This window comes from Amblyomma mixtum, chromosome 5 (assembly GCF_055824585.1).
Source record: "Amblyomma mixtum isolate Tamu chromosome 5, ASM5582458v1, whole genome shotgun sequence".
Taxonomy (NCBI): Eukaryota; Metazoa; Arthropoda; class Arachnida; order Ixodida; family Ixodidae; genus Amblyomma; species Amblyomma mixtum.
Genome location: NC_143016.1, coordinates 190,291,460 through 190,318,831, shown reverse-complemented (window position 1 = coordinate 190,318,831; position 27,372 = coordinate 190,291,460). Strand labels below are relative to the sequence as shown.

The 27,372-nt window shown below is 48.3% G+C and overlaps 1 protein-coding gene, 10 non-coding genes and 1 pseudogene across 11 annotated transcripts; all 12 read left to right on the top strand.

Moving 5' to 3' along the window:
- Positions 1–341: 341 nt before the first annotated feature.
- On the top strand, positions 342–423 carry TRNAS-UGA (transfer RNA serine (anticodon UGA)). The gene has a single exon. It is a non-coding gene; the product is annotated as a tRNA-Ser (tRNA).
- Positions 424–11,414: 10,991 nt separating this feature from the next.
- TRNAS-CGA (transfer RNA serine (anticodon CGA)) lies at positions 11,415–11,496 on the top strand. The gene has a single exon. It is a non-coding gene; the product is annotated as a tRNA-Ser (tRNA).
- Positions 11,497–11,584: 88 nt separating this feature from the next.
- Positions 11,585–11,666, top strand: TRNAS-CGA (transfer RNA serine (anticodon CGA)). The gene has a single exon. It is a non-coding gene; the product is annotated as a tRNA-Ser (tRNA).
- Positions 11,667–11,754: 88 nt separating this feature from the next.
- TRNAS-CGA (transfer RNA serine (anticodon CGA)) lies at positions 11,755–11,836 on the top strand. The gene has a single exon. It is a non-coding gene; the product is annotated as a tRNA-Ser (tRNA).
- A 3,992-nt stretch (positions 11,837–15,828) lies between these two features.
- Positions 15,829–16,879, top strand: LOC149345239 (uncharacterized; annotated as a pseudogene).
- Positions 16,880–17,092: 213 nt separating this feature from the next.
- TRNAS-CGA (transfer RNA serine (anticodon CGA)) lies at positions 17,093–17,174 on the top strand. The gene has a single exon. It is a non-coding gene; the product is annotated as a tRNA-Ser (tRNA).
- Positions 17,175–17,261: 87 nt separating this feature from the next.
- Positions 17,262–17,343, top strand: TRNAS-CGA (transfer RNA serine (anticodon CGA)). Its single transcript has one exon. It is a non-coding gene; the product is annotated as a tRNA-Ser (tRNA).
- An 88-nt stretch (positions 17,344–17,431) lies between these two features.
- TRNAS-CGA (transfer RNA serine (anticodon CGA)) lies at positions 17,432–17,513 on the top strand. Its single transcript has one exon. It is a non-coding gene; the product is annotated as a tRNA-Ser (tRNA).
- Positions 17,514–17,601: 88 nt separating this feature from the next.
- TRNAS-CGA (transfer RNA serine (anticodon CGA)) lies at positions 17,602–17,683 on the top strand. The gene has a single exon. It is a non-coding gene; the product is annotated as a tRNA-Ser (tRNA).
- An 88-nt stretch (positions 17,684–17,771) lies between these two features.
- On the top strand, positions 17,772–17,853 carry TRNAS-CGA (transfer RNA serine (anticodon CGA)). Its single transcript has one exon. It is a non-coding gene; the product is annotated as a tRNA-Ser (tRNA).
- A 139-nt stretch (positions 17,854–17,992) lies between these two features.
- Positions 17,993–19,054, top strand: LOC149345233 (uncharacterized). Its single transcript, XM_089547393.1, has one exon. The coding sequence runs from the start codon at positions 17,993–17,995 to the stop codon at positions 19,052–19,054; it is 1,062 nt and encodes a 353-aa protein (XP_089403519.1).
- Positions 19,055–26,853: 7,799 nt separating this feature from the next.
- On the top strand, positions 26,854–26,935 carry TRNAS-CGA (transfer RNA serine (anticodon CGA)). The gene has a single exon. It is a non-coding gene; the product is annotated as a tRNA-Ser (tRNA).
- Positions 26,936–27,372: the final 437 nt, after the last annotated feature.

Genomic DNA, 27,372 nt, shown 5'->3' with positions numbered 1-27,372 from the left:
GAGAGAAGTATACCGAGTACAAGCTGAACAGCCTGACGGGCTTTCTGTACTAGATGACTTGGCTGTATTGAAAAGATTTTAATCATCCTTGTATCAGCCGCATTGGGCTGAGGTGTTTTACATTTTTTTGTAATTTTGGTTCTGTGTCAAGATCGGCAATAAAGAAAAAAAAGTCGTGGCCGAGTGGTTAAGGCGATGGACTTGAAATCTATTGGGGTCCCCCTGCACAGGATCGAATCCTGTCGGCTGCGTGCTTTGGCTGATGGTCTCACATTTTTTTTATTCAAATACAGGTCATACCTACAAAAAGAGATTAAAAATGCACTGTTGCGAAGACGTCAGCAGTCGTGGCCGAGTGGTTAAGGCGATGGACTTGAAATCCATTGGGGTCTCCCTGCACAGGTTCGAATCCTGTCGGCTGCGTGTCCTGGTTGATGGGCTCACATTTTTTATTCAAGTACAGGTCTTACCTACAAAAAGAGATTAGAAATGCACTGTTGCGAAGACGTCAGCAGTCGTGGCCGAGTCATTCTATTTCCGGCCGCCGGCGTGTACGTACGAGTAATCATGAGCTCCGGCGGAGCGGCGATAGCGGCCCAGGCTGGCTGCGGTAACAGGCTTGAAGGAAACGATGATAAGGAATATCAGATCATTTCGCCGAACCTGCCCACCGGACGTGTTGTTTTGAACACTGTTTTTTTGCACGGAGACGTACGTGTGCGACCCTTTAGGGTTGAAGATTTCCGGGACGACTTGGCGAAGACTGGTACGCTCTCAGACGTGGTGGCTCTGGGGGCGTATCAAATCAACCACGTGTGAGACGTGGCTTTGAGCAGCGTCGAAGCAACCAAGCGGCTGCTTGCCGTCAAAGAACTTCTAGTGAAAGGGCGCCGGTGCATCATCATCGACCCTGAGGATCAACAGGTGAAGCTCCGGCTTCATTGGATGTTGCATGGAGTTGCCGATGAAGACATCCGAACTGCGTTTGCGGCTTTCGGTCAGGGGACCGAAGTTACCCGTGAGAGGTGGCGGGTCCAAGGCGTTCACGAAAAGGGTTCAACTACGAGGACCGTGCTCCTAAAGTTGAAGCCTGGGATGAAGATAGAGGACCTGCCCCACCAGATAAGAGTTGCAGGAGAGTTGGCCCTCGTGGTTGTGCCTGGTCGGTCAATGTAGTGCCTGCGCTGCCACGGTACCGGTCATGTACGCCGGGAATGTAAGATTCCGCGCTGCCCGGTATGTAAGTGGTTCGGTCATGTTGACTCTGAATGCGTACGAACCTATGCGGCGGCTACAGGACCTTCAACGAGGGAGGCCTCGGCGGAGCACCAAATGGATGTCGCTGAGACTGAAGAAGCAGCAAGAGGCGTTGGTGAAGCGGGAAAGCCAGCTGTAACTATGGGCAAGCAAGTGCTTCCGGGGGGTGGGAACGAGGCACTCTGTCTGTCAGGCAAGGGAGGCACAACACCTGGCAACGAAGATTCGGGGGAAGGCATGGAAAGCGAGGCTGAGCGCTTTCCAAACGCTGAGGTAACGGAGTCAACGAGTAAGCTGGAACCTCTTGAGAAGAGTGGCGGCCGAGCGACCAGCGTCCCCGGACCGGCGAAGCGAGCCCACGACGAGAGCGGCAGTGAAAAGGAAAAGGCGGAGGCAGCTTGCATCGAGGAGCCGCCAGCGAAAGCGCCACTAGGGAGGAGGCCGACTTTCAAACCCAAACCGAATGTCCCGACGGACAAGAGAGCCGTCGAAAAACCGCCCCCAACGCAAGATTCGCCAGTCCAAGGGCATGGCTCTGGCACCAACGAAGGCTTCTAGCTTTATGCTAGACGTGAAAGGTAAGCACCATGCTCTCGGCCTTTTTTCTCTGTAACGAAATGGCTTCTGCACAGTCGCTAAAAATTGCCACATTTAACGTACGGGTTTTAGCCGCGAAAAGGAAACAGAACCAAGTATTGCGCCTCTTAAATGACTACGACATCGATATTCTAGGTGTTCAAGAGACGAACGTCGAGGGCGAAAGAGAGACCATGGTGCAGCGTTTCACGTCCCGGTTTTATGCAGTTTTGAGCCACGCGGTTGGCACTTCGGGAGGATGTGTCTTGTTCGTCAAAAAGCTGCCAGGTCTTGTACAAGCGCATGCTTCTTTTCTGTCAGGTAGGGGAGTGGTCCTCGATTTTAGTCTCTGGTCTATCCAATGGCGTGTTGTCTGTGTATATGCATCTACTTTTGTCGATGAAAGGGTAGCTCTGTTTGATTTAGTGCAGCAGTACGTAAACAGGGACAAGCAACTTGTCTTTATGGGTGACTTCAATTGTGTTTTGAGCTCCGCTGATAAAACTAGCCCGCCTGCTTTTAGAGATAAGAGCACGGAAATTTTGTCGCGCACGATTGACGAGTTTGCCTTGGAGGACGTGGCGGAATGTTTTATGAGCAATGGGCAACTTCAGTACACGCATTTCCAGCGGTCTAGTCACGCCCGCCTAGACAGGATTTACATATCTGCAGAACTGGTCCCAAAGTGTCACTGCTATGATGTTCTGCCCGTAACATATTCGGATCACTGCGTGGTTCAGTGTACGATTGGAACCAGAAAGAGAGGCGGTTGTTTTCAGTGGGACCTTTGGAAGATAAACAATAAACTGTTAGAGGATGATCAGTTTACTAGACTCGTAGAAGCGGAAATTAATAACGTTGCTCTGGATACAAAGCAAGGACTGGGTCAAGAATGGGAACTTTGCAAACAACAAATTAAGGTAAAAGCTGTTGAACAATCCAGCTGTATACGGTATAAAGAAAAACAAAATGAAATGAATGTAACGGCACTGCTTGAGAAATTGCTAGCTCTGGAATGTAATGCGCCGGGTTTGTACATGGACGATGTTAGAAAAATAAAATAAAAACCTTCAACTGATTGACGAAGACCGTTATCGCGGGGCACTTGTGCGCGCGAGAGCGGAGAAAGTGGCCATGGGCGAGACGCCAACAAAAAGATCTTTTGGAATTTAAAAAGCGAACGCTAGGCGTAATGACGTGGGAGAGATTGAATGGGCGGGCGGCACAGAAACAGATAACGAAGGAATCGCGAAAGCTTTCTTTGAGCACTACCAACAGCTCTTTTCTTGCAACAGTGTCAAGTTGGACCGATTTAAAGAATCCTTTCTTGAGGCGATGCCAAAAATTGACGACGAGCAAAAAGCTAACCTTGAGCGGCCAATAAGTGAACAAGAAGTGCAGCAGGCAATAAATAACTTAAATCCGGGAAAATCACCCGGGCCCGATGGCCTGAGTGCAGCTTTCTACAAAGCATTCAAGGAACAGTTATCAGCACTGTTGTATGCCTTATTTAATTTATTTATTTATTTATTTATTCAAGTACCTACATATCGCCCTGGTGGGCATTACAGTAGGGGGGACGAGGCAGAAAACTGGAACACTTGTCAGCGCCAAAGTTCTAAAGTGTAAACAGTACAGGCATCAAATACATTGTCCTGATGGGCATTGCAGAATTGAGGAACGATAGAAACCCATTTCAAAGCATCAGAGTGATAACAAATACAAGAAACAAACGCGGGCAATCAATAATTGCTCCAAAGTAATAAATAAACACACGCAACATACACGGGTAATCAATCAGTAGACACAAAGGGGAAAAATGAAGAAAGTTACGCGTAATGACTAAGTGCATCGACAAACTTTGCACGATCAGCAGTTTCAACAATGTCAGGACGCAGCTGGTTCCATTTACTGATAGTGCACGGAAAAAACGACTTCTTATAAACAGATGTGCGGGCAAAAATTTCTTTAATCTTTAGGCTGTGATCTCGCCGCTCAGATACATAACTCGGTGTCTGTAAATATCTACTTTTAGCTAACGGTGTTTCGTTGTACAGAACGTCCCGCAAGAATAAAAGGCGAAATCGTTCACGGCGCAGGGAAAGGTCCTCCCAGTTAATCTGACGTTTTATACCGGAGATGCTGCTGGGAAATTGGTAACAACTAGTTACAAAGCGAGCGGCACGATTCTGAATGGCTTCTATACTGTTAATAAGATGTCAATGAGGCCTATGAACTGAAGTCGTTGCCAGCATCGTTCGGGTCGTCGCATACTGTGCTTATCCCAAAAACTGACCAACCAGATAAGCTGAAGTGGGTGTCGTTGCTCTGTCGAACGTTGATTATAAGATTTATATGAAGGTGCTTGCTGGCAGGTTACAAACAGTTATAGCCGAAATAGTTGGCCCCCACCAAACGTGTGGGATCACAGGACGATCTATTTTTCAGAACATCCATAAAGCAAGATGTGTGCTCGAATGCTGTGATGCCACACGCGAACGTGTTGCATTGCTGCAGTTGGATTCGGAAAAGGCTTTCGATTGCGTGTCACATAACATTCTGTTTAGTATCTTAGACTACATTAATATTGGTACAGTTAATCGAGAGGGAGTGGCCTTGGCGTACCGTAACTGCACTACGAGATTAATTGTCAATAAGTCATTGGGGGCCCCCATCAGCGTACTACGTTCGGTGCGCCAAGGTTGCCCCCTCAGCCCTCTTTTGTTCTGTATTTATATTGAAGCTTTGTGTTTAAGCATTGTACAAAACAAAAGCATTGATGGTTTCCGACTGCAGTCTACTGAAATGAAACTACTGGCCTGCGCAGATGATGTACCGGTTTTTTGTGTAAATGAGGAAAGTATAAAGAGGGCAGTCGATACTGTGAAACATTTTAGTGAAGTCACAGGAAGCCGAGTTAACTGGGGTAAGTGCCTGGGGTTTTGGCATGGAGAATGGCCGTCAACCCCGGAGACATTTGCTAATATGTCATGGGCTACAACGCCTGTCAAATACCTCGGAGTGCCTTTAGAGTTTTATAAGGATACCGAGCCATACTGGACACAGAAGATCCAAGAAACCCGCGAGAAAGCGGAGAAATGGAAAAACGCCCACTTGTCAATATTTGCAAGACCAACAGTTTGTAACCTTTTTTTAATCAGCAAGTTGTGGTACGTGATGAAAGTGTTGCATTGTTCTCGTGTTAATGTGCAAAAACTGCACCGAATTTTTGCCGTGTTCATTTGGGCCCCCAGTATGGAGAGGTGCAGGAGGACAAATTTGTTTAGGCAGGTGAAGTATGGCGGGCTTGTGTTGGGCCATTTATTTGTACGCCCGATCGTGAACCGGTTTATTTTTTTTTAGGGATGTAATAGACCCATTCCTGCGAGCTATTTGCCAACAAAGGCTAGGTCGAGCGTTGCCTGATGTTGTGGTTCACACCCGATGTATGCCTGGCCGTATTTTTGGGTTCTTTAGAGAGATTGTTCTAAGTGTGAAATTCCTTAGCGTACGTTTTTCGATGGAGTATTTGAGTAAAGTTGACAAGAAAACATTATACAAGAATATTTGTGATGTAGTGTTCCCGGTGCCCTTGTACAGGGCCCTGTACTATGAAGGCAAAGGCAGTAATGTATTGAAACGTGTACAGAAAATGAAAGTTTCAGCAGGAGCAAAAACATTTTTCTTCATGTTACACACTGGTACATTGACGGTAAAATCATTTCTGGAGGAAAAGGGCTTGTTCCTTCCGTGGGGCGCCCACTGTCTCATTTGTAAACAGCCGGAGACAATAGATCATGTGTTTCTTCATTGCTGGGAGGGGGTGTATTTGTGGGATGTGCTTCAAAGGACACTTAAAAAAGAGTTGCCACTCGATGCTCATGGCATTAGGTACTTGCCAACGAGTAACCAGGATGACGTTCCATTAGACCAGGTTATGTTACTGTGCCTCCACAGTAAATGGCGCTCTCCAATGTCCGGTTATCACTGCGATTCGGATGCAAGACCGGCAAGCATGTATTTCCGTGAAAGTGTACAGATATGGCTGGAGACGGTGAAATTACAAACATGTGTTCCCGAGTGGCTGTCAAGGCTGGAGCCCTTGACGGTACTCAAGGAATTTTAACATGGCAATGCCTCCCCCTCGCGGGTACAGGCTGTTTGAACGCTGTGTATATATGTTCGCGTGTGTTACTGTTATTTTTGTGTCTGAGCCAGGCAATAAAGAAAAAAAAGTCGTGGCCGAGTGGTTAAGGCGATGGACTCGAAATTCATTGGGGTCTCCCCGCACAGGTTCCAATCCTGTCGGCTGCGTGTCCTAGTTGATGGGCTCACATTTTTTATTCACATGCAGGGCATACCTACAAAAAGAGGGTCCTAATGCACTGTTTTGAAGACAGCCGCAGTCGTGGCCGAGTGATTCTGCTTCCGGCCGCGCTAGCGAACGGACGCGTTATCATGAGCTCCGTCGGAGCGGTGTCAGCGGCCCAGCAGGGCCGCGGTAAAAGGTTCTTTGCCAGGATTATCAAGTTGTTCTACCGCCAATGCCAACAGGTGCATCTGTTATGAATACTGTTTTTCTTCACGGGGATTTGAAAGCCAGGCCTTACCGGGTGGAAGACTTTCGGGGCTTGTTAGTTCATCTAGGAGTGCTCCCTGAAGTGATAGCTCTGGGGGCGTTCCAGATGAACCACGTTTGGGCCGTCACTTTTAAAAGTGCCGAAGCTGCTAAGAAGATGGTGCAAACCGGCGAAGTAAAGGTTAAAGAGAAACGGTGCCTTGTTGTTGACCCTGGAAACCAAGAAGTACGTGTCAAGCTTTACTGCTTTACTGGGTGCTACATAACGTAGCGGAAGAAGTACGCTCTGCGCTGGCACCGTACGGAAAAGTGACTGATGTCTACAAGGAACGCTGGCGAGTACAGGGAATTGCAGACAAAGGCTCGTCTACGCGCACGGTTGGCCTCAAGCTCAAGCCTGGTGTGACGATAGAAGATCTGCCCCATCAGCTGCGAGTCGCAGGAATCATGGCTCTTCTCGTCATTCCTGGACGGCCCCCGCTGTGCTTGAGGTGCCATGCTACGGGTCATATTAGGCGTGACCGCCGAGTGCCACGTTGTACCAAGTGTCAGCGATATGGCCATGATGAAAGCACATGCGTGCGTACCTACGCAAACGTGGCAGGCCTGAAAGCAAACGAAGAACTGTCGACAGAGCATCTAATGGATGAGGCAGACGCGGCAGAAACTACGCCTGAGGCAGATACCTCGCTAACTCTTGGCGAAGGTAGGGCTGCACAGGCGCACGAAGTGGATGCACCTTCAAATGAGAAAGTGAATGCCAACGCTTCGACCGATACCAAAGAGGCTCTGCTGACGAGTGACCCAATGAACAGAGGCAATGCACCGTGTGAAGAGGTCGAGGGAGTGCCTGAACTAACAGACGTGACCATGACTAATGCCAGCAGTCTTGCGTCAAAACGGCTGCATGAAGACGTCAAAGACGGGCACAAGACCAGCCAGACTGCAACCGATGAGCCGCCGGTGAAGACCACACCCACTCGAAGGCCAACCCTCAAGCCAGCGCCGAAAATACCGCTCGAGCTGCGGCCCGAGCGGAAACCGCCGGTACCACCGGCTACGTGACGTGGCGTCTTTTTTCCAGCCGGACAGTGCAACACCGGAACCGACCAGAAAGGCAGTGCGTCGAGGCCACAACGGCGAACTCGAAGTGTCAACCAAAATGGCTCGAGCGGGTGGAACATGCTCTAAAAACGTGAGTGTTTGGCTGTCTCGTGATAATCAAAGTGCTATCATGCGATTCGTATGTGGAAATTAAAACGGCAAAGAAATGGCAGTAACTCTCCAAACACCTCTGTATGTAGGCACGCTTAACGTGCGAGGCTTGTCGGCGCGCAGAAAACAATATCAACTGAGTCGGCTTTTTATGGAAAATGATTTGGATGTAATTGCTATACAGGAAACAAAGGTTGAAAGCGCGGAAGGAACGAACCGCATGGTTGAACCGTTCAGGACGTATTATAATGTGTGTGTTTCCCATGCAATTGGCACAGCCGGTGATTGTGCTCCGTTTCTGAAGCGTACCAGAGAAATAACTGTTGATAGTGTGTCCGCGTGCCCTTCTGGAAGGCTCATTGTATGTGACATAACGCTGCATGCCCAGAAGTTTCGTATAGTTGACATATACGCTCCAAATGCAGCAAACGAGCGCAGAGTGTTTTTGAAAGTGTTGAATGCCATCTGAACTGTGACAGGGTTATTATAATGATGGGAGACTTCAACTGCGTATGTAGAGTTGAAGACAGAATGACAGATTTACCGATACGAGACGCGAGCGTATCCGTGTTGAATTCGCTAACGGAAGACTACCTATTACAAGATGTAGGGTGTTTTCTGTCAAACGGTACAGTGCCTCGCTTTACGCACTTCCAGCGAAACAGTCACGCTAGACTAGATCGACTATATGTTTCGGCCGGTCTGTCATCTCACTGCACAAAATATGACGTCAAAAACGTTTCTTTTAGTGACCATAGCTTCGTTACGCGTGCGCTAGGACCAAGGAAACCAGCCAAGTTGAGCTGGGAGCTGTGGAAATGCAACGCTAAGATCCTCTATGATGAACAGTATGTGAAGGAAATAAAAGAAATAATTAGAGATCTACTAGCGAGTGAACCGCAGTGTTATGTTCAAGCATGGGAAGATTTTAAGCAAAATGCAAAAATATCAGCAGCCGCCGCGGTGGCTCAGCGGTTATGGTGCTCGGCTGCTGACCCAAAAGACGCGGGTTCGATCCCGGCCGCGGCGGCTAGAATTTCTTTGGAGGAGAAATTCTAGAGGTCCGTGTACTGTGCGATGTCAGTGCACGTTAAAGAACCCCAGGTGGACGAAATTTCCGGAGCCCTCCACTACGGCGTCTCTCATAGCCTCAGTCGCTTTGGGACGTTAAAACCCATAAACCAAACCAAAAACAGCAGCCATTGAAAGAGCCAGTGAGCTGCGGAGAATACGGAAAAAAGAAGAAACTGCACTGCAAAGTCAGCTTGACTTTTATTTAAGTGTAGAAGCCATTGACCCGGGTAGGTTTGCGAAAGAAATAAAAGAAGTTAAAAGCAAACTAGAAATAATTGACACAGACAGATACAGAGGAGCTGTAGTACGCGCACGGGCGGAAAGGCTATATATCGGTGAAACTCCGACTAAACGTGCCCTTTCAAACGAAAAAAGCTACGCGTCGCGCAATGAAATAAAAGCGATAAGATACAGATATGAAGTTGCGCAAGACCAAGAACTGATACGCCGCGCTTTTGTCGACCATTATCAAGAACTGCTTGGCCACGAACCACAGATACTAGAAGGGTTTGAAAGAGATTTCCTTAGGCTCATGCCAAAGCTTGAAGAAAAGGAAAAAAAAATCTTGAAGTGCCCATTAGCGTTTCAGAAATAGAGTGGGCGATTGATGAATTAAGCGCAGGGAAGTCGCCAGGGCCTGATGGCTTTGGCTCAGAATTTTACAAAACCTTTAAAACGAAGATAGCAGTAGTTCTTTATAACGTTTTCAAAGAAGCATACAGAGTTAAGAAATTACCGCCTTCCTTTAGGCAAAGCCACATTGTGTTGATCCCCAAAACAGATGACCAAGCTACGTTGTTGTCAGTGCGATCATATCGACCAATAAGCCTAACGAACACGGACTATAAGGTCTTTGCAAAAATTTTAGGCAGAAGGCTTCAAAGTATTATAGCTGGGCTTGTGGGACCGCACCAGACTTGTGGTATTAAAGGAAGATCCATTCTAACGAACATACACGTAGCTAGAACCGTCCTAGAGTGCTGCGATGCCTTATGCCGGAAGGTAGCGATGTTGCAACTAGATCTGAAGAAGGCCTTCGATAGAGTTGCTCATAATGTCCTTTTCAGCATTTTAGAACACATTAACATCGGTACAATGCTGCTGGAAGGTGTAGAAATGTGTTACGCAGATATTTATAGCAGGATTATAATTAATAAAACCTTAGCAGTCAGTTTTCAGATCAAGACCTCTGTCAGGAAAGGATGTCCTTTATCTCCATTGCTGTTCGCGCTCTACCTGGAGCCTTTCTGTTTGAAAATCATATCGTCCAGTGCAATAAAAGGTTTCAAGTTGAGCACAAGTGAAGTTAAGCTGCTCTCGTACGCTGACGAAATTGCGGTTTTCTGTTCTGACCAAGCAAGTATCAGTAAGGCTGTCAGCGTTGCGACTAATTTTTGCAAAGTGACAGGCAGCGTTATCAATTGGGACAAATCCTTAGGCTTTTTGGCATGGAGAATGGGACACTCCTCCGGCAGTCTTCGAAAGCATGCAGTGGACATTGGATCCAACGAAATATCTAGAAATACGTTTAAATCACTACAAAGACACAAATGACTATTGGAGAAATGAAGCAGAACAAATAAAGGAAAAATCTACGAAGTTTGGAGGTCGAAACCTTTCTATATTCGCAAGGTCTACTGTGTCCAATATCTTTTTGGTAGCGAGGATATGGTGCGTCCTCCAGGCATTGTGTGCGACGAGAGCAAGCATTCAAAGGCTGCATAGGGTGCTTGCAGTGTATATATGGAGATCAACATGGGAGCGTACGAGCCGTACAAATTTATTTCGCGCAGTGAAGAGTGCGCACTAGGCTTGGCACACTTGCTTTTAAAACAGGTAGTTTCTAGATTTCTCTTTGTGCGAGACCAAAGCAACGGTTTCCTTCGTACTGTGATCCAAACGCGACTTTGTAACATGATGCCAGGGTTCATAGTGTCTGCTGCCGAAGTCAATGGACCGAGTGTGCGAGGCTTCCTGCGAGAAGTGGTCTGGTCTTTCCAGTTCCTCGCTGCGCGATTCTCATTAGAGTATCAGAGCACCGTGGCTCGAAAGCAATTGTATAACGCTGTTGTTGATGTATCTATGCCAGAACCATTGTATCGCACCTTTCACTCAGCAGGGGCTGGCAAAGACGTACTGAAAAGAGTGAAGCGGATGCCAGTGCGGCCTACTGCGAAAACTTTTTTCTTTCATTTGCACACCGGAACCCTCCCCGTTAAACCATGGCTGGAGCAGAAGGGTATCTTTGTGCCATGGACGATAGACTGCTTACCGTGCAGGCAACCAGAAACTATTGACCATATTTTTCTTGATTGTGAAGATGCAACATTCTTATGGGACATACTGCAGCGCACTTTGAGAAAAGATTTGCCGGTAACGCCATACGGCATCCGCTTCCTCCCGACCTCAAACCACGAAGGGGTGCCGTACGATATGATTATGCTACTATGTATTCATAGCATATGGAAAACAAGAATGGCAGTGCACCACGCAGACGTAAATCCCCAACCTGCCAGAGAATACTTCAAGGAAAGTGTTGTATTTCTTCGTGAGGCTTCCAAAGTGCGGGCTGAACCACCAGAGTGGTTGCCTGTATTAGATGACCTTGTCAATATTAAACTGTTTTAAATGCCCACGCGCGCCGAAAGCTTCCAAGCGTTTTCAACTTGTGAATATTGTGTGTACTTGTGCAAAAGGAAATAAAGAAAAAAAAACAGTCGTGGCCGAGTGGTTAAGGCGATGGACTCGAAATCCATTGGGGTCTCCCCGCACAGGTTCGAATCCTGTCGGCTGCGTGTCCTAATTGACAGGCTCACATTTTTTATTCGCATGCAGGGCATACCTACAAAAAGAGGTTCCTAATGCACTGTTCCGAAGACAGCCGCAGTCGTGGCCGAGTGGTTAAGGCGATGGACTCGAAATCCATTGGGGTCTCCCCGCACAGGTTCGAATCCTGTCGGCTGCGTGTCCTAATTGACAGGCTCATATTTTTTATTCGCATGCAGGGCATACCTACAAAAAGAGGTTCCTAATGCACTGTTCCGAAGACAGCCGCAGTCGTGGCCGAGTGGATAAGGCGATGGACTCGAAATCCATTGGGGTCTCCCCGCACAGGTTCGAATCCTGTCGGCTGCGTGTCCTAATTGACAGGCTCACATTTTTTATTCGCATGCAGGGCATACCTACAAAAAGAGGTTCCTAATGCACTGTTCCGAAGACAGCCGCAGTCGTGGCCGAGTGGGATTCTGCTTCCGGCCACGCCAGTGAACGGACGCAGGATGCAGGGCTCCGATGGAGCGGCTTCAGCGGCCGTGTCAGGCCGCGGCGACAGGGCTAGTCAACAGGAAAATACTTACCAGGTTGTTTTGCCAGCACTGCCTACAGGTCGGTTCGTTTTGAATACGGTTTTTTTGCACGCCGATATCAGGGCCCGCCCGTACCGGGTGGAAGATTTCCGCGACGCTTTAGCAGAGCAGTCGCTGCTCCCCGATGTTATCGCAATGGGGGCGTATCGGATGAGCCACGTCTGGGCCGTCACTCTCAAGGATGCTGAAGCGGTGACCAAGATTATTAATGTAGGTGAGCTGGTAGTGAAAAAAGGCCGCTGCTTGGTGATTGACCCGGCCAACCAAGACGTGCGACTGAAACTTCACTGGCTGCTACACAACGTGCCAGACGAGGATGTTCGGGCTGCCTTTGCGCCGTACGGAAAAGTGACGGAAGTTGCCCGCGAGCGCTGGCGCGTGAGTGGTATGTCAGAAAAAGGCTCGACTACTAGACTCGTCACGTTGAAGTTGAGAGCTGGCGTGAAGCTGGACGACCTGCCGCACCAGCTGAATGTTAGCGGTGAGCTGGCGCTCGTTGCTGTGCCGCGCAGACCACCGTTGTGCCTACGCTGTCGGAGTACGGGGCACATCCGTAAGGAATGCCGAGTCCCGCGTTGCGGAACCTGCCGACGGTTCGGCCATGAAGACGGACAGTGTGCCCGCACTTACGCGAGCATTACCGGCCCCGGTACAGGAGTAGACAAGTCTGAGTTGCTGATGGACGAGGCTGATGCGGAAGATGCAGCCCGTGCAGACGGGCAACCAGCAGCGAGGGAAGGGCCGTCGCTTACGGTTTTGTCGAAGCAGAAGGCGTCGTCAAGTGAGGTACCGGCGAGTGTAGTACAAGTTCAGAGTGCCTTTCAACAGGGTGGCGATGGCGCGCCGAAGAGCGCGCCAGAAGCCGCGGCCGAAGCTCTGGACAGCGCTGAACCTGCCAACACCGAAGGCATGGACTTCACTGAGGAGGCTGGCACCCTAACGGCTGGAAAACGCTCCCGCGAGGAAAGCGCCGGCGAAAAGACGCATCTTGATGGTGGCAGCGACGAACCGCCGTCGAAGGCCCCGGGAATCCGGCGTCCGATGTTCAAGCCGCGGCCGAACGTCATGGCCGAGACAAGGCAGGCGGGGAAACCGCCTCCGTAGTTCTGCAATGTGCATGTGTGCTGTTTTTTTTTCTTGCTTTTCTTTTTTTTTTCCTTGTTGTCTTTTTTTTTGGTGGGGAGTGGTACCCATCAGACTGCGTGCACGGATCTGGATCTGCTGGCGAAGGAATTACCCATGGGTTCCCGACGCCTGCACGCGGATATCTGGAAAGGCGACACCGTTCATGCACAGTGAGTTTAAGAAGACTGCTCGGCTGACTATGAGGGGTACTGTGGGACTCAAGTCTCCTTTTCATAGGGCATGGCGATGAAACTAGACACAGCTTTACATGTAGCAACTTTGAATGTGAGAGGCCTTGGTGCACGACGGCGTCAGTGCCAGCTTAACCGCCTGCTTGCTGAAAACGCGCTTGACATAGTTGCAGTCCAAGAGACTAAGATCGAAAGTGAGGAATCCACTGATCGCATGGTGTCCACCTTTCGTGCAGCCTTTAACGTTTGTGTTTGCCATTCCGTTGGCACCTCGGGTGGGTGCGTATTATTTGTCCGAAATAATTTAGGCATCACTGTCGAGTCGGTTTTTTCTTGCCCTAGTGGACGGCTTATTGTTGTTGATTTTTCTTTTTCCAATTTATGTTGGCGCATTATATGTGTGTATGCTCCAAATGTTGAATCTGAGCGTTTTGATCTCTTTACCCGTTTGGAGCCCTACCTTGTTTGCGACCGAGTGTTGTTGCTGTTGGGAGATTTTAATTGTGTGTGTGCCGCTAATGATCGAGTGAAGGGTACGCCTGTGCATGACAAGAGTGCTCAATTGCTTCAATCTCTGGCTTATGATAATAGCTTAGAGGATATTGGCAGTATATTTACCGAAGGGAATCAACCTCAGTTCACTCATTTTCAGCGTAATAGTCATGCCAGGTTGGATAGAATTTATACATCCATTGATCTCGTGTCTCTTTGCACGAGTTGCAAAGTTATACCTGTAGCTTTCAGTGATCATTGCCTAGTGATCGCAAGTTTCGGCATAAAGAAAAAAAAAACAAAATTTAACTGGAACCTCTGGAAATTTAATGTAAAGCTTTTAGAGGACGAGGAATTCGTAACTGATATTGCGGATGAAATGCAGAAGCTGCTTGAGGAGCGACCCAGCGTTGTTGCGGTTCAGTGGGAAGATTTCAAGGAGTGGATAAAAAGAAGGGCCATTGAAAAAAGTTGCTTGAAGCGATACGAAGAAAAACAGGAAGAAAAAGCAGCTCGCGAGCAACTGCAATTTTTAATAGGCATGGAAAGCTCCGAGCCTGGGAAGTTTTCTAAGGACCTAAGGGAGGTGAAAAGCCTGCTCGAACGCTTAGACACTGAAAGGTATAAAGCTGCCGTTATACGCGCAAGGACACAGAAACTGTGGGCTGGTGAAGCGCCGACGAAGCGAGCTTTGTGTGACGAAAAGCGTTATGCTTGCCAAAACGAAATCAGGCAGATAAGGAACGGAGATGAAGTCACGAATGGCGCTTTGACAATCAAGCAGCTATTTGAAGAGCAGTACATTGAGCTTCTTGGACATACGCGTGACATGAATGAGGCCTTCCTGGTTGACTTTTTGCCTCTCCTGCCGAGACTTCAGGACGAAGTGAAGGAGCGTCTTGAGCAGCCCATAACTGCAAAAGAAATAGAGACTGCAATCGAAGACCTGCAAGCCGGAAAAGCTCCAGGACCTGATGGAATAGGGGCCGAATTTTACAAAGCATTTAAGCCCACAGTCGCTCAGTTACTGCTACGAGTTCTAGATGAAGCTTACGAAAGAAAACAAGTGCCACTCTCATTCACCACGTCGTACATAGTGCTGATTCCGAAATCAGATGTCCCAGAAAAGAGGTTGTTGGTGGGAAATTATCGCCCGATAAGCCTCACCAACGTGAACTATAAATTGTACATGAAGGTTTTAGCAAAGAGATTGCAGAGCATAATTACGAAATTGGTTGGGCCGCACCAGACTTGCGGAATCAAAGGTAGGAGTATCGCCACAAATGTGCACGTCGCACGGACCGTGCTGGAATGTTGCGATGTGCTCGGGGACCGCATCGCTATGATGCAGCTAGATCTGGCAAAAGCCTTCGATCGCGTTTCCCATGATGTCATTTTCAGCATTTTGGAGCACGCTAATGTAGGCCGTATTATTGCAGAAGGTGTTAAGATGGCATATGCAAACTGCACCACGCGCATTATTGTTAATGGTGACCTCACAGACAGGATAGCAGTTCATTCGTCAGTAAGGCAGGGATGCCCGCTATCGCCTCTGCTGTTTGCGGCCTACTTGGAGCCACTGTGCTTCGCTATCATCAAAAGTGAGAGCATCACGGGCTTTCGATTGCAGTCGACTCACGTCAAAATCCTTGCTTATGCGGACGATATTGCGGTATTCTGTTCAGACAGAGGCAGCATTACTGAGGTGATCAGCACAGTGGATAAATTCTGCAAACAAACGGGGTGTCTCATAAACTGGGACAAAAGCTCTGGCTTTTGGCATGGCGACTGGGAAGCGATGCCTGAACACTTTTCCAGGATGCGATGGTCGTCTTTGCCGACGCAATATCTTGGCGTCCCCTTAGTGCATTATCGCGATGCAAGTGAACACTGGAATGAAGATACGTCAAGGGCGAGGAAGAAAGCAGATGCCTGGAAAGGGAGGCAGTTATCAATGTTTGCGCGAGCCTCCGTCTGCAATCTTTTCCTTGTATCCAAAATATGGTATTTCATGAATGTGCTGTGCGCATCTCGGGCCAGTATTCAAAAGATGCATCGAGTGTTTGCTGTTTTTATTTGGTCGTCAAACTGGGAGAGAACCAGCCGTACCAATTTGTTTCTTTCAGTGAAAAAAGGAGGCCTCGGCCTTGTGCATTTATTTCTGCGTCAAGTTGTTTCGCGTTTTTTCTTTCTCCGAAATCAAAGGGATAATTTTCTTATGACTGTTATCCAAGTGCGGTTGCAGAGACTTCTTCCTGAATTTGTCGTCTCATCTTGTGCGAATATGTGTGGCACTGTCAATGGGTACATGCGAGAAGTTGTACTCTCTTTTAGGCTGCTCCATGTGCGATTTTCCCTTGAGTACTTATCTAAAGTGTCAAAGCAAAAGCTGTATAAGGATCTGGTGGACACCATGTTACCGACCCCAATCTACCGGTTACCTTATCGTGGAGGCCCAGGGCACGATGTATTAAAGAGAGTTAAAAATATGCCTGTGAACCCATCTACGAAATCTTTTTTTCTTTAAATTGCACTCGAATACACTTCCTGTTAAAACGTGGCTGCACGAAAAGGGGATTTTTGTCCCATGGACCACAAACTGTCTCTTATGCAAAAAACCTGAGACAGTAGAACATGTATTTCTGGACTGTTGGGACCCCGTTTTCTATTGGGATGTGCTACAACGAACAGTCAAAAAAGATTTTCCCCTGGACCCCTACGGCATCAGATTCCTGCCAATTCAGAATGAAGCAGGAGTACCGTATGATTTAATCATGCTTCTGGGCCTCCACAGCCTCTGGAGGACACGGATGCAAGTGCGACACGCGGATGTTAACGTTCGCTCGGTGCGCGAAAACTTTATTGAAAGTGTTGCGAGCTTGAGAGAAATGTACCGAGCACAAGCTGACCCACCTGAATGGATTACTGTATTTGATGAACTGGTCGCATTGAGAAGATTTTAAGCCCTGATACGTCAGCCGAATTAGGCTGATGTTTTTATCATTTGTACATTTTTTATCATGTCACAGACGGCAATAAAGAAAAAAAAAAGTCGTGGCCGAGTGGTTAAGGCGATGGACTCGAAATCCATTGGGGTCTCCCCGCACAGGTTCGAATCCTGTCGGCTGCGTGTCCTAATTGACAGGCTCACGTTTTTTATTCGCATGCAGGGCATACCTACAAAAAGAGGTTCCTAATGCACTGTTCCGAAGACAGCCGCAGTCGTGGCCGAGTGGTTAAGGCGATGGACTCGAAATCCATTGGGGTCTCCCCGCACAGGTTCGAATCCTGTCGGCTGCGTGTCCTAATTGACAGGCTCACGTTTTTTATTCGCATGCAGGGCATACCTACAAAAGATGTTCCTAATGCACTGTTCCGAAGACAGCCGCAGTCGTGGCCGAGTGGTTAAGGCGATGGACTCGAAATCCATTGGGGTCTCCCCGCACAGGTTCGAATGCTGTCGGCTGCGTGTCCTAATTGACAGGCTCATATTTTTTATTCGCATGCAGGGCATACCTACAAAAAGAGGTTCCTAATGCACTGTTCCGAAGACAGCCGCAGTCGTGGCCGAGTGGTTAAGGCGATGGACTCGAAATCCATTGGGGTCTCCCCGCACAGGTTCGAATCCTGTCGGCTGCGTGTCCTAATTGACAGGCTCACATTTTTTATTCGCATGCAGGGCATACCTACAATAAGAGGTTCCTAATGCACTGTTCCGAAGACAGCCGCAGTCGTGGCCGAGTGGTTAAGGCGATGGACTCGAAATCCATTGGGGTCTCCCCGCACAGGTTCGAATCCTGTCGGCTGCGTGTCCTAATTGACAGGCTCACGTTTTTTATTCGCATGCAGGGCATACCTACAAAAAGAGGTTCCTAATGCACTGTTCCGAAGACAGCCGCAGTCGTGGCCGAGTGGTTAAGGCGATGGACTCGAAATCCATTGGGGTCTCCCCGCACAGGTTCGAATCCTGTCGGCTGCGTGTCCTAATTGACAGGCTCATATTTTTTATTCGCATGCAGGGCATACCTACAAAAAGAGGTTCCTAATGCACTGTTCCGAAGACAGCCGCAGTCGTGGGATTCGACTTCCGGCCGCGATAGCGGACGGACGCGTGTGAAATGGGCTCCGTTGGAGCGTTATCAGCGGCCGTGTCCGGCCGCGGTAACAGGTTTTCTTCTGCATCGGATGATGAGTATCGTGTTGTTTTGCCTAGTCTGCCTTCAGGGCGTTTGGTTTTGAATACCGTTTTTATGCATGCGGACGTGAGAGCACGGCCCTACCGAGTAGAAGACTTCAGGGATACGCTGGTGAATTTGAATCTGCTCCCCGAGGTTACGGCCTTGGGGGCGTATCAAATGAATCACGTGTGGGCAGTTACCTTCAAGTGTGACGCAGGTGTGCAAAGACTGCTCGCCAACAACGAAGTGCAAGTGAAGAACCATCGCTGCGTTCTCATCGACCCGTCTCACCAGGACCTACGGTTGAAACTGCACTGGCTGCTGCCCACCGTCCCCGACGACGACGTGCGGGCGGCGTTGCTAGTGTACGGGAAAGCGACAGATGTGGTCAAGGAGCGTTGGAGGGTGAATGGTGTGTCTGACAAGAGCTCGACGACCCGGACCGTGACTTTGAAGCTCAAGGCCGGTGTGAAGCCGGAAGATATACCGCATCAGCTTAGGACCGCTGGTGAGCTGGCCCTTGTCGTGGTGCCGGGCAGGGCACCCCTCTGCTTGCGATGCCAGAGCACAGGCCACATACGTCGTGACTGCAAGGTACCGCGCTGTGTGCTATGTCGTCGCTTTGTCCACGACGAGACCGAGTGCGTGCGTACCTACGCCAGCGTCGCAGGGCCCGCGAGGAGTGACGATAACTCGGAGCTCCTAATGGATGAAGCTGATGCTGAAGCAGCAGCCAAGGCGGAGTCAGAAGACAAAGCTACGGCTGGAAATGAGCCGGCTGAGCAAGCCTCGGGCGAATCAGTACGCCAAGGCACTCCGAACCTCGAAGAAAGTGGCACACCTGCGAGAACAGAAGACCCATCGACGGCGAGGTTGGTTCAGGACGAGAAGATAAACGCGACATCGGTGGGAAGCGCCAGCGAGTTGGAGCTGAACATGGACACATCAAACGAGGGCACCGCCGCCGCGGCGACTAAACGCTCGCACGAAGTCGTCGAGTAAGATGACACATCTTCTGGCCCGCCTGTCAACGGAGAGCCACCGTCAAAAGCAGCTCCCGTGCGTCGGTCGACGTGGCGACCTCGGCCGAACATCCCTCCAGACCGGAGGACGACGACGAGGGCGACGACGCCGCCGCCGACGCCGCCGACGCATCCGCCGCCGCCGGCGGCCTCGTAGTTGTAAGTTTTGTGACTGGACGAGCGCTTGTTCTGGCTCTGAGGATGCTTCTTGTCAACGGTAAGCACCATCCTCTTGGTCTCCTTCAATACTACAATGGCGCTCCCAGATAGAGCTTTGCGATTCGCCACAATCAATGTCCGAGGGCTATGTGCGAGGAGGAGGCAACGGCAGTTATATAGGTTGTCAACGGAAAAAGATTTAGATATTCATCATCATCATCATCATCAGCCTGACTACACCCACTGCAGGGCAAAGGCCTCTCCCATGTCTCTCCAATTAACCCTGTCCTTTGTCAGTTGCCGCCACTGTATCCCTGCAAACTTCTTAATCTCATCCGCCCACCTAACTTTCTGCCGTCCCCTGCTACGTTTGCTTTCTCTTGGAATCCACTCCGTTACCCTTAAGGGCCAGCGGTTATCTTGCCTTCGCATTACATGCCCTGCCCAAGCCCATTTCTTCCTCTTGATTTCAACTAAGATGTCATTAACCCGCGTTTGTTCCCCCACCCACTCCGCCCTCTTCCGATCTCTTAACGTTACACCTATCATTTTCCTTTCCATAGCTCGCTGCGTTGTTCTTAACTTAAGCTGAACCCTCTTTGTTAGCCTCCACGTTTCTGCCCCATAGGTGAGTACCGGTAGGATACAGCTGTTGTATACTTTTCTCTTCAGGGATATTGGTAAGCTACCATTCATGATCTGAGAGAACCTACCATATGCGCTCCACCCCATTCGTATTCTTCTAGTTATTTCCCTCTCATGATCCGGATCTGCGGTCACTACCTGCTCTAAGTAGACATATTCTCTTACTACTTCCAGCACCTCGCTACCAATTGCGAACTGCTGTTCCCTTGCTAGGCTGTTGAACATTACTTTGGTTTTCTGCATGTTAATTCTTAGCCCCACCGTTCTGCTCTGCCTGTCTAACTGATTGATCATGCTTTGCAGTTCTTGTCCTGAGTGGCTTAGCAAGGCAATGTCATCAGCGAATCGCAAATTACTCAGGTATTCTCCATTAACTCTTATCCCCAACTGTTCCCATTCCAGTCCCCGGAATACCTCCTGTAAGCAGGCAGTGAAGAGCATTGGCGAGATCGTGTCTCCCTGCCTGACCCCTTTCCGTATTGGAATTTTATTGCTGACTTTATGGAGAACTATAGTAGCTGTGCAGTCGTTATAAATATCTTCCAATATTTTCACATAACACTCTTCTACACCCTGATTCCGCCATGCCTGCATGACAGCTGAGGTTTCCACCGAGTCAAATGCTTTCTCGTAATCAATGAAGGCTATATATAAGGGTTGATTATATTCTGCGCATTTCTCTGTCACCTGATTGATAGTGTGAATGTGGTCTATTGTCGAGTATCCTTTACGAAAGCCTGCCTGATCATTTGGTTGACTAAAGTCCAAGGTTGTCCTGACTCTATTAGCGATTACCTTAGTAAATACCTTGTAGGCAACGGACAATAAGCTGATTGGTCTGTAATTCTTCAAGTCCTTCACATCTCCTTTCTTATGAATTAAGATAATGTTAGCGTTCTTCCAAGCTTCTGGTACTCTCGAGGTCACAAGGCATTGCGTATAGAGGGTGGCTAGTTTTTGTAGCACAATCTCTCCTCCGTCCTTCAACAAATCTGCTGTTACCTGATCCTCACCAGCTGCTTTCCCTCTTTGCATTGCTCCTAAGGCTTTCTTTACTTCCTCCTTCGTTACTGGCAGGATGTCCCATTGCTGTGCTTGACTGCCTCCCTCAGTAACTTGATGATTACATTCGCTACTGTATAGATTTGTGTAGAACTCTTCGGCTAATTCAACTATCTTATCCATATTGCTGATGACATTGCCCTGTTTGTCTTTTAGCGCATACATCTGGTTTTTACCTATGCCCAGTTTTCTCCTCACTGATTTTAGGCTACCGCCGTTCCTTAGAGCATGCTCAATTTTCTCCATGTTAAACTTTCGTATGTCGGCTACCTTGCGCTTATTTATTAACTTCGATAGCTCTGCTAGTTCTATCCTGTCTGTGGAGTTAGACGTCCTCATGCTTTGGCGTTTCTTAATCAGATCTTTGGTCTCCTGAGATAGCTTGCTGGTATCCTGTCGAACCATCCTACCACCTACTTCTGCGGCGCACTCTGTACCGATAGCTGTAAGATTATCATTCATTGTTTCAACACTGCGGTCGTCTTCATCAGTTAAAGCGGAAAATCTGTTTTGCAGCGACATTCTGAATTCCTCTACCTTCCCTCTTAATGCTAACTCGTTAATAGCCTTTCGCTTCACCAGTTTCCTCCGTTCCCTCTTCAAATCTAAGCTAACACGAGACCTTACCATTCTGTGGTCGCTACAACGGACCTTACCGAGGACCTCCACATCCTCTACGATGCCAGGGTGTGCGCACAATATGAAATCTATTTCATTTTTAGTCTCACCATTGGGGCTCTTCCAAGTCCAATTCCTGTTTGCTCGTTTGCGGAAGAAGGTATTCATAATCCGTAAATTATTTCTATCTGCGAACTCTACTAATAACTCTCCCCTACTGTTCCTAGAACCTATGCCATAGTCACCTACCGCCTTGTCTCCAGCCTGCTTTTTACCTATCTTTGCATTAAAGTCGCCCATCAGTACAGTGTACTGTGATTTTACTTTGGTCATTGCCGATTCCACATCCTCATAGAAGCTTTCAACTATCTGGTCATCATGGCTTGATGTAGGCGCGTAGGCCTGCACCACCTTCAGCTTGTACCTCTTATTAAGCCTAATTACGATAGCTGCCACTCTCTCGTTAATACTGTAAAACTCCTCGATGTTGCCAGCTATATCCTGATTAATGAGGAATCCCACACCTAGTTCTCGCCTATCTACTAATCCACGATAGCACAGTACATGCCCGCCCTTTAATACTGTATACGCCTCATCTGTCCTCCTAACCTCACTAAGCCCTATGACATCCCATTTAATACCGCCTAATTCCTCCAATAGCACTGCTAAGCTAGCCTCACTTGATAAGGTTCTTGCGTTAAACGTTGCCAGGTTCAGTTTCCAATGGCGGCCTGTCCGGAGCCAGAGATTCTTAGCACCCTCCGCTGCGTCACAGATCTGACCGCCGCCTTGGTCAGTTGCTCCGCAGCCGCTGGGGACTGAGGGCCGAGGGTTAATTGGTTTGTTCATAGAAGGTTGTGGCCAAGTACTACACCAGGGTGGGCAAATCCTGTTCTGGTGAGGAAGTGCGTTGTCGGTTCTGGTCACCGAAATCAGGCCGCACTCCAAGCCTGGTTATGCAATTCCATCGACACGCGGAGTTTGTCTTTTTTTTTTAATCCGGTGGAGAATTGCGTGGCACCGGGATTCGAACCCCGGTCCTCTTGCACGCGAGGCGGATGCTCTACCTCTACGCCATCGCCGCATCTTTTTAGATATTATTGCCGTACAAGAGACGAAAATTGAAGGAGATGTTGAGACCGAGAGTATGGTGCTGCCTTTCATGTCACATTACTACGCGTGTGTGAGCCATGCGGTGGGGAGATCCGCAGGCTGTGTTCTTTTTGTGCGCCAACATTTGGGGCTTGAGGTGCAGGCCGTACGGTCGGACATTGCAGGACGTATGGTTTTTTGCGATTTTAGTTTTGGTTCAGTGCTGTGGCGGGTGATATGCTTGTATGCTCCTAATGTACTCGAGGAAAGACGACAGATGTTTGAGGGACTCAAAAATTATTGCGATGTCGATCGGAAACTAGTACTGATGGGAGACTTTAATTGTGTTTTAGCGGCGCGAGATAAAGCGAACGATACACCGTACAGAGACGCCAGCACGGCAGAACTTCGAAGCTTAATCGATGAATTTGGGCTCGAAGACGTAGCGGAATGCTTGGAAGACGACCACTGCGTTCGCTTTACGCATTTCCAAGGAGCCAGTCACGCCCGGCTTGATAGAATGTACGTTTCGGCCGAATTGACAGCGCTTTGCCGAGAGTACCATGTGCAGTCTGTGTCATTCAGCGACCACTGTCTTGTCTGGTTTGATATTAAGAACAAGAAAGAAAATAAAAATAAATTCACATGGGAGTTATGGAAGTTTAACGCGAAGATTTTAGATGACGACGGTTTCAAGGAACAAGTGTCAAGTATGCTTGAAGAAATTAAGGATGATACAGCCACAGTGGTTTGCGAACAATGGGAGACTTTCAAGCAAAAAACTAAAATGAAAGCGTTGGAACGAGCTAGCGCTATAAAGTACGAGAATGATAAGTATGAGACGAACTTACGAAAGAGCCTGCAAATGCTAATAAATCAAGAAAACTCAGCTCCAGGCACGTTCAAGGCTGACATCTGTTCGCTCAAACATAAGCTCGAACAGTTTGATATCGACCGATACCGCGGTGCGCTTGTACGAGCCAGAGCCGATAAAGAGATAACCGGTGAGGCACCAACTAAAAGAGCACTGGCAAGGGAAAGAAAATGGGCCCGCAAGAATGTGATTTCCGAAGTTGAACAAGACGGCATTATTTTGAGCGAACAGAACGACATCGAAAACGCTTTCACCCTGTTTTACAAAGGTCTATTTGCGCTTAGAGCGGTAGAATTAGAAATCTTCAGGACAGAATTCCTGGCTTTGATGCCTAGGATTAATGACAACTCAAAAGAGGTGTTAGAGCGCCCGATTACTGTCGCTGAAATATTTATTTATTTATTTATTACCTCAAAGGCCCCGGTTGTGAGGCATTACATGAGGGATGGGCGGATTATATGCAGATTATATAAAGATTACAGAGTACATAAAGATCAGGATACATAAAGATTACAGGATACATAAAGATTACAGGATACATAAAGATTACTGATTACATAAGGATGGCCTCAATCTTTTTCTTGAAGTCGATGCAGTTGACGATGAGTACGGCTTCCGGCGGCAGATCGTTCCAGTCCCGAGATGATATGACAAAAAAAGAACGGAATTGAGATGTTCTTGCAGCGGGTGGGTATACGGTCTTGATGTGGTTGTTGCGGCTAGAAGGACGATTAGCTGTTGATATGATAGATGATCCTAAAGGTGAATGATAGAACTTGTGGAATAGGCATAGTCGAGATATTTTTCTTCTAGTTTCAAGGTTAGGCAAGGATGCTCTGGATTTTAAAGAGTACACGCTAGTATAGTAAGAGTAGTCACAATAAATAAAACGGATAGCGCGGTTTTGAACTTTTTCAAGGATTATGAAAAGGTTAGATTGATGAGGATCCCATACTGCTGACGCGAATTCTAGTTTAGGTCGGACGAATGTTTTATAAGCTAATAATTTGATAGAAGGGGTAGTAAAACGAAGATTTCGACGTAGGAAGCCAAGGGTGCGGTTAGCGTCATTAGCGATGTTCGTGATATGCGAAGACCATGTTAGGGTATGAGTTAAGGTGATGCCAAGATACTTACAGGAAAGAACAGATGATACTTCAGAACCGAATAGAGTTGGCTATCGATGACTTAAAACGCGGGAGGTCACCAGGACCAGATGGATTAGGCGCCGAATTCTACAAGACTTTCAAGAATGAATTAGCCCCTATAATAGCCCACCTTTTAGAAGACGCATATGAGCGGAAGCGCCTACCGCCTCCTTTCCTGGCCACGCATACAGTTCTCATCCCCAAAACAGAGGATCGAATCGCTTTAAGGCAAGTAAAGTCCTATCGTGCAATCAGCTTAACGAACGTCGACTAAAAGATCTATATGAAAGTACTGGCTAAAAGACTTCAAACGGTTATAAAAGAGATTGTTGGACCACACCAGACTTGCGGTATAAGGGATCGGTCAATATTCACTAACATTCACACGGCGAGATGCGTGCTGGAGTGCTGCGATGCACTAAACATGAACGTCGCAATGCTCCAGCTCGATTTGGAGAAAGCGTTCGATATTGTACCACATGAAATCTTGTTTACACTTTTGCAACACGTCAACGTGGGAGCAGTTATCACAAAAGGGTGTCGCAATGGCTTACAGGGGATGCACAACGCGCCTAGTAATCAACAAATCGGTAGGAGCACCGATCGAGGTGCAACGATCTGTGCGACAGGGTTGCCCCCTCTCACCATTACTTTTTGCGTTATATATCGAACCCTTCTGCCTTAGTATAATAGACACCAGCTACGTAAAAGGCTTTAAATTACAGCTAACCGAAGTGAAACTGTTGGCATACGCGGATGATGTGGCGGTTTTCTGCGTTGACAATGAGAGCATCTTGAAAACGGTGGAAATTGTTAAGCGTTTCTGTGATGCCAGCGGCAGCGCTGTTAACTGGGGCAAGTGCCTTGGATTCTGGCACGGTTCTTGGGCGACGAAACCAAGCACTTTCGCCAACATGCAATGGGCTGATACACCAGCGAGGTACCTAGGTGCTCCTTTAGAGTTTTACCGCGACAGTGAGCCCTACTGGCGGAGCCAAGTTGCAGAAGTGCGTGAAAGAACGGAGAAGGTTAAAGGAGGGGACTTGTCTATGTTTGCGCGCAGCACTGTGTGCAATGTCTTTTTTGTTACCAAACTGTGGTATGTGCTGAGTATTTTGCACTGCTCACGCGCCAATGTACAAAAGTTGCACCGTGTATTGGCCATCTTTGTGTGGGGGTCGGTATGGGAGAGGACAAGCCGTACCAACCTCTTCCGGAGAGTTAGTCAAGGAGGCCTGGGCTTGTCGCATTTATTCCTGAGGCAAGTGGTCAACCGTTTTTGTTTCCTTCGAGATGTGAAGGACCAGTTTTTGTGTACTGTAGTACAGATCAGATTGAGCAGACTTTTACCGGATTTTGTGGTATCTACCGAGTGTATACCAGGAGGTGTTTTTGGATTCCTGAAGGAGGTTGCGGTTTCCTGTAACTTCCTCAGCGCACGTTTTTCCTACCAATATCTTGCAAAAGTAAAACGCATACAGCTATACAAGGACCTTACAAACCTGGTTTTTCCTGTGCCACTGTATCGAACTATGTACAGCACCCATCCAGGCAGCGATGTTTTAAAGCGTGTGAAGCGAATGTATGTAGCTCCGGGAGCCAAGTCCTTTTTCTTCAGGCTGCACACCGGAACGTTGGAGGTAAAAACTTGGATGGCAGAGAAAGGATTGTATGTTCCATGGGGTGATCATTGCTTTATATGTAGAAAGCCAGAAACTATCGAGCATGTTTTTTTGGACTGCTGGGGAGGAGTGTTCTTTTGGGACATTCTTCAAAGAACACTCAAAAAAGATCTGCCCCTTGACCCCCGTGGGATTCGTTTCCTAGCAGTGGAAAATGAAGAAGGTGTACCGTTTGACGCAGTAATGCTCATGGGATTGCACTGTATTTGGAAAGCCTGCATGGCGGCCCGACATGCTGACATCGATGCAAGGCCGGCGCAGGAGTACTTTCGCGAGTCTGTAGGCAGATTTTGAAAACCTACAAAACTTTGAAACAAGTGCCTGAATGGGTACCGAGAATAGAGCCGCTTGTACATATGAAACGCTTTTAGCGCCTTACGTCAGCCAAGGTTTGGTTGACTATTTTAGCCCATACCGACGCCACGTACCATTAAGTGTGTGTATACTTCTCTTGTTTTCTTGTGATGTATGTGTCTGAGCAGGCAATAAAAAAAAAGCCGCAGTCGTGGCCGAGTGGTTAAGGCGATGGACTCGAAATCCATTGGGGTCTCCCCGCACAGGTTCGAATCCTGTCGGCTGCGTGTCCTAATTCACAAGCTCATATGTTTTATTCGCATGCAGGGCATACCTACAAAAAGAGGTTCTTAATGCACTGTTCCGAAGACATCCGCAGTCGTGGCCGAGTGGAATTCGGCTTCCGGCCACCGAGCGTGACGGACGTGCGATGACGGGCTCCGTTGGAGCGGCTACAGCGGCCATGTCTTGCCGCGGAAACAGGATTTTTGCTTCTGAAGATGAATATCAGGTGATTCTGCCTACCCTTCCTACAGGAAATGTTGTGCAGTCTTTTTGCACGCTGACGTCCGGGCCCGCCCTATCGGGTCGAAGATTTCAGGGATGCGCTGGCTCAGCTGATGTTGCTCCCCGAGGTTATCGCCTTGGGGGCGTATCGCATGAGCCATGTGTGGGCTATTACCTTCACCAGTGCGGATGCGGTGAAGAAAATTCTTTCTACCCG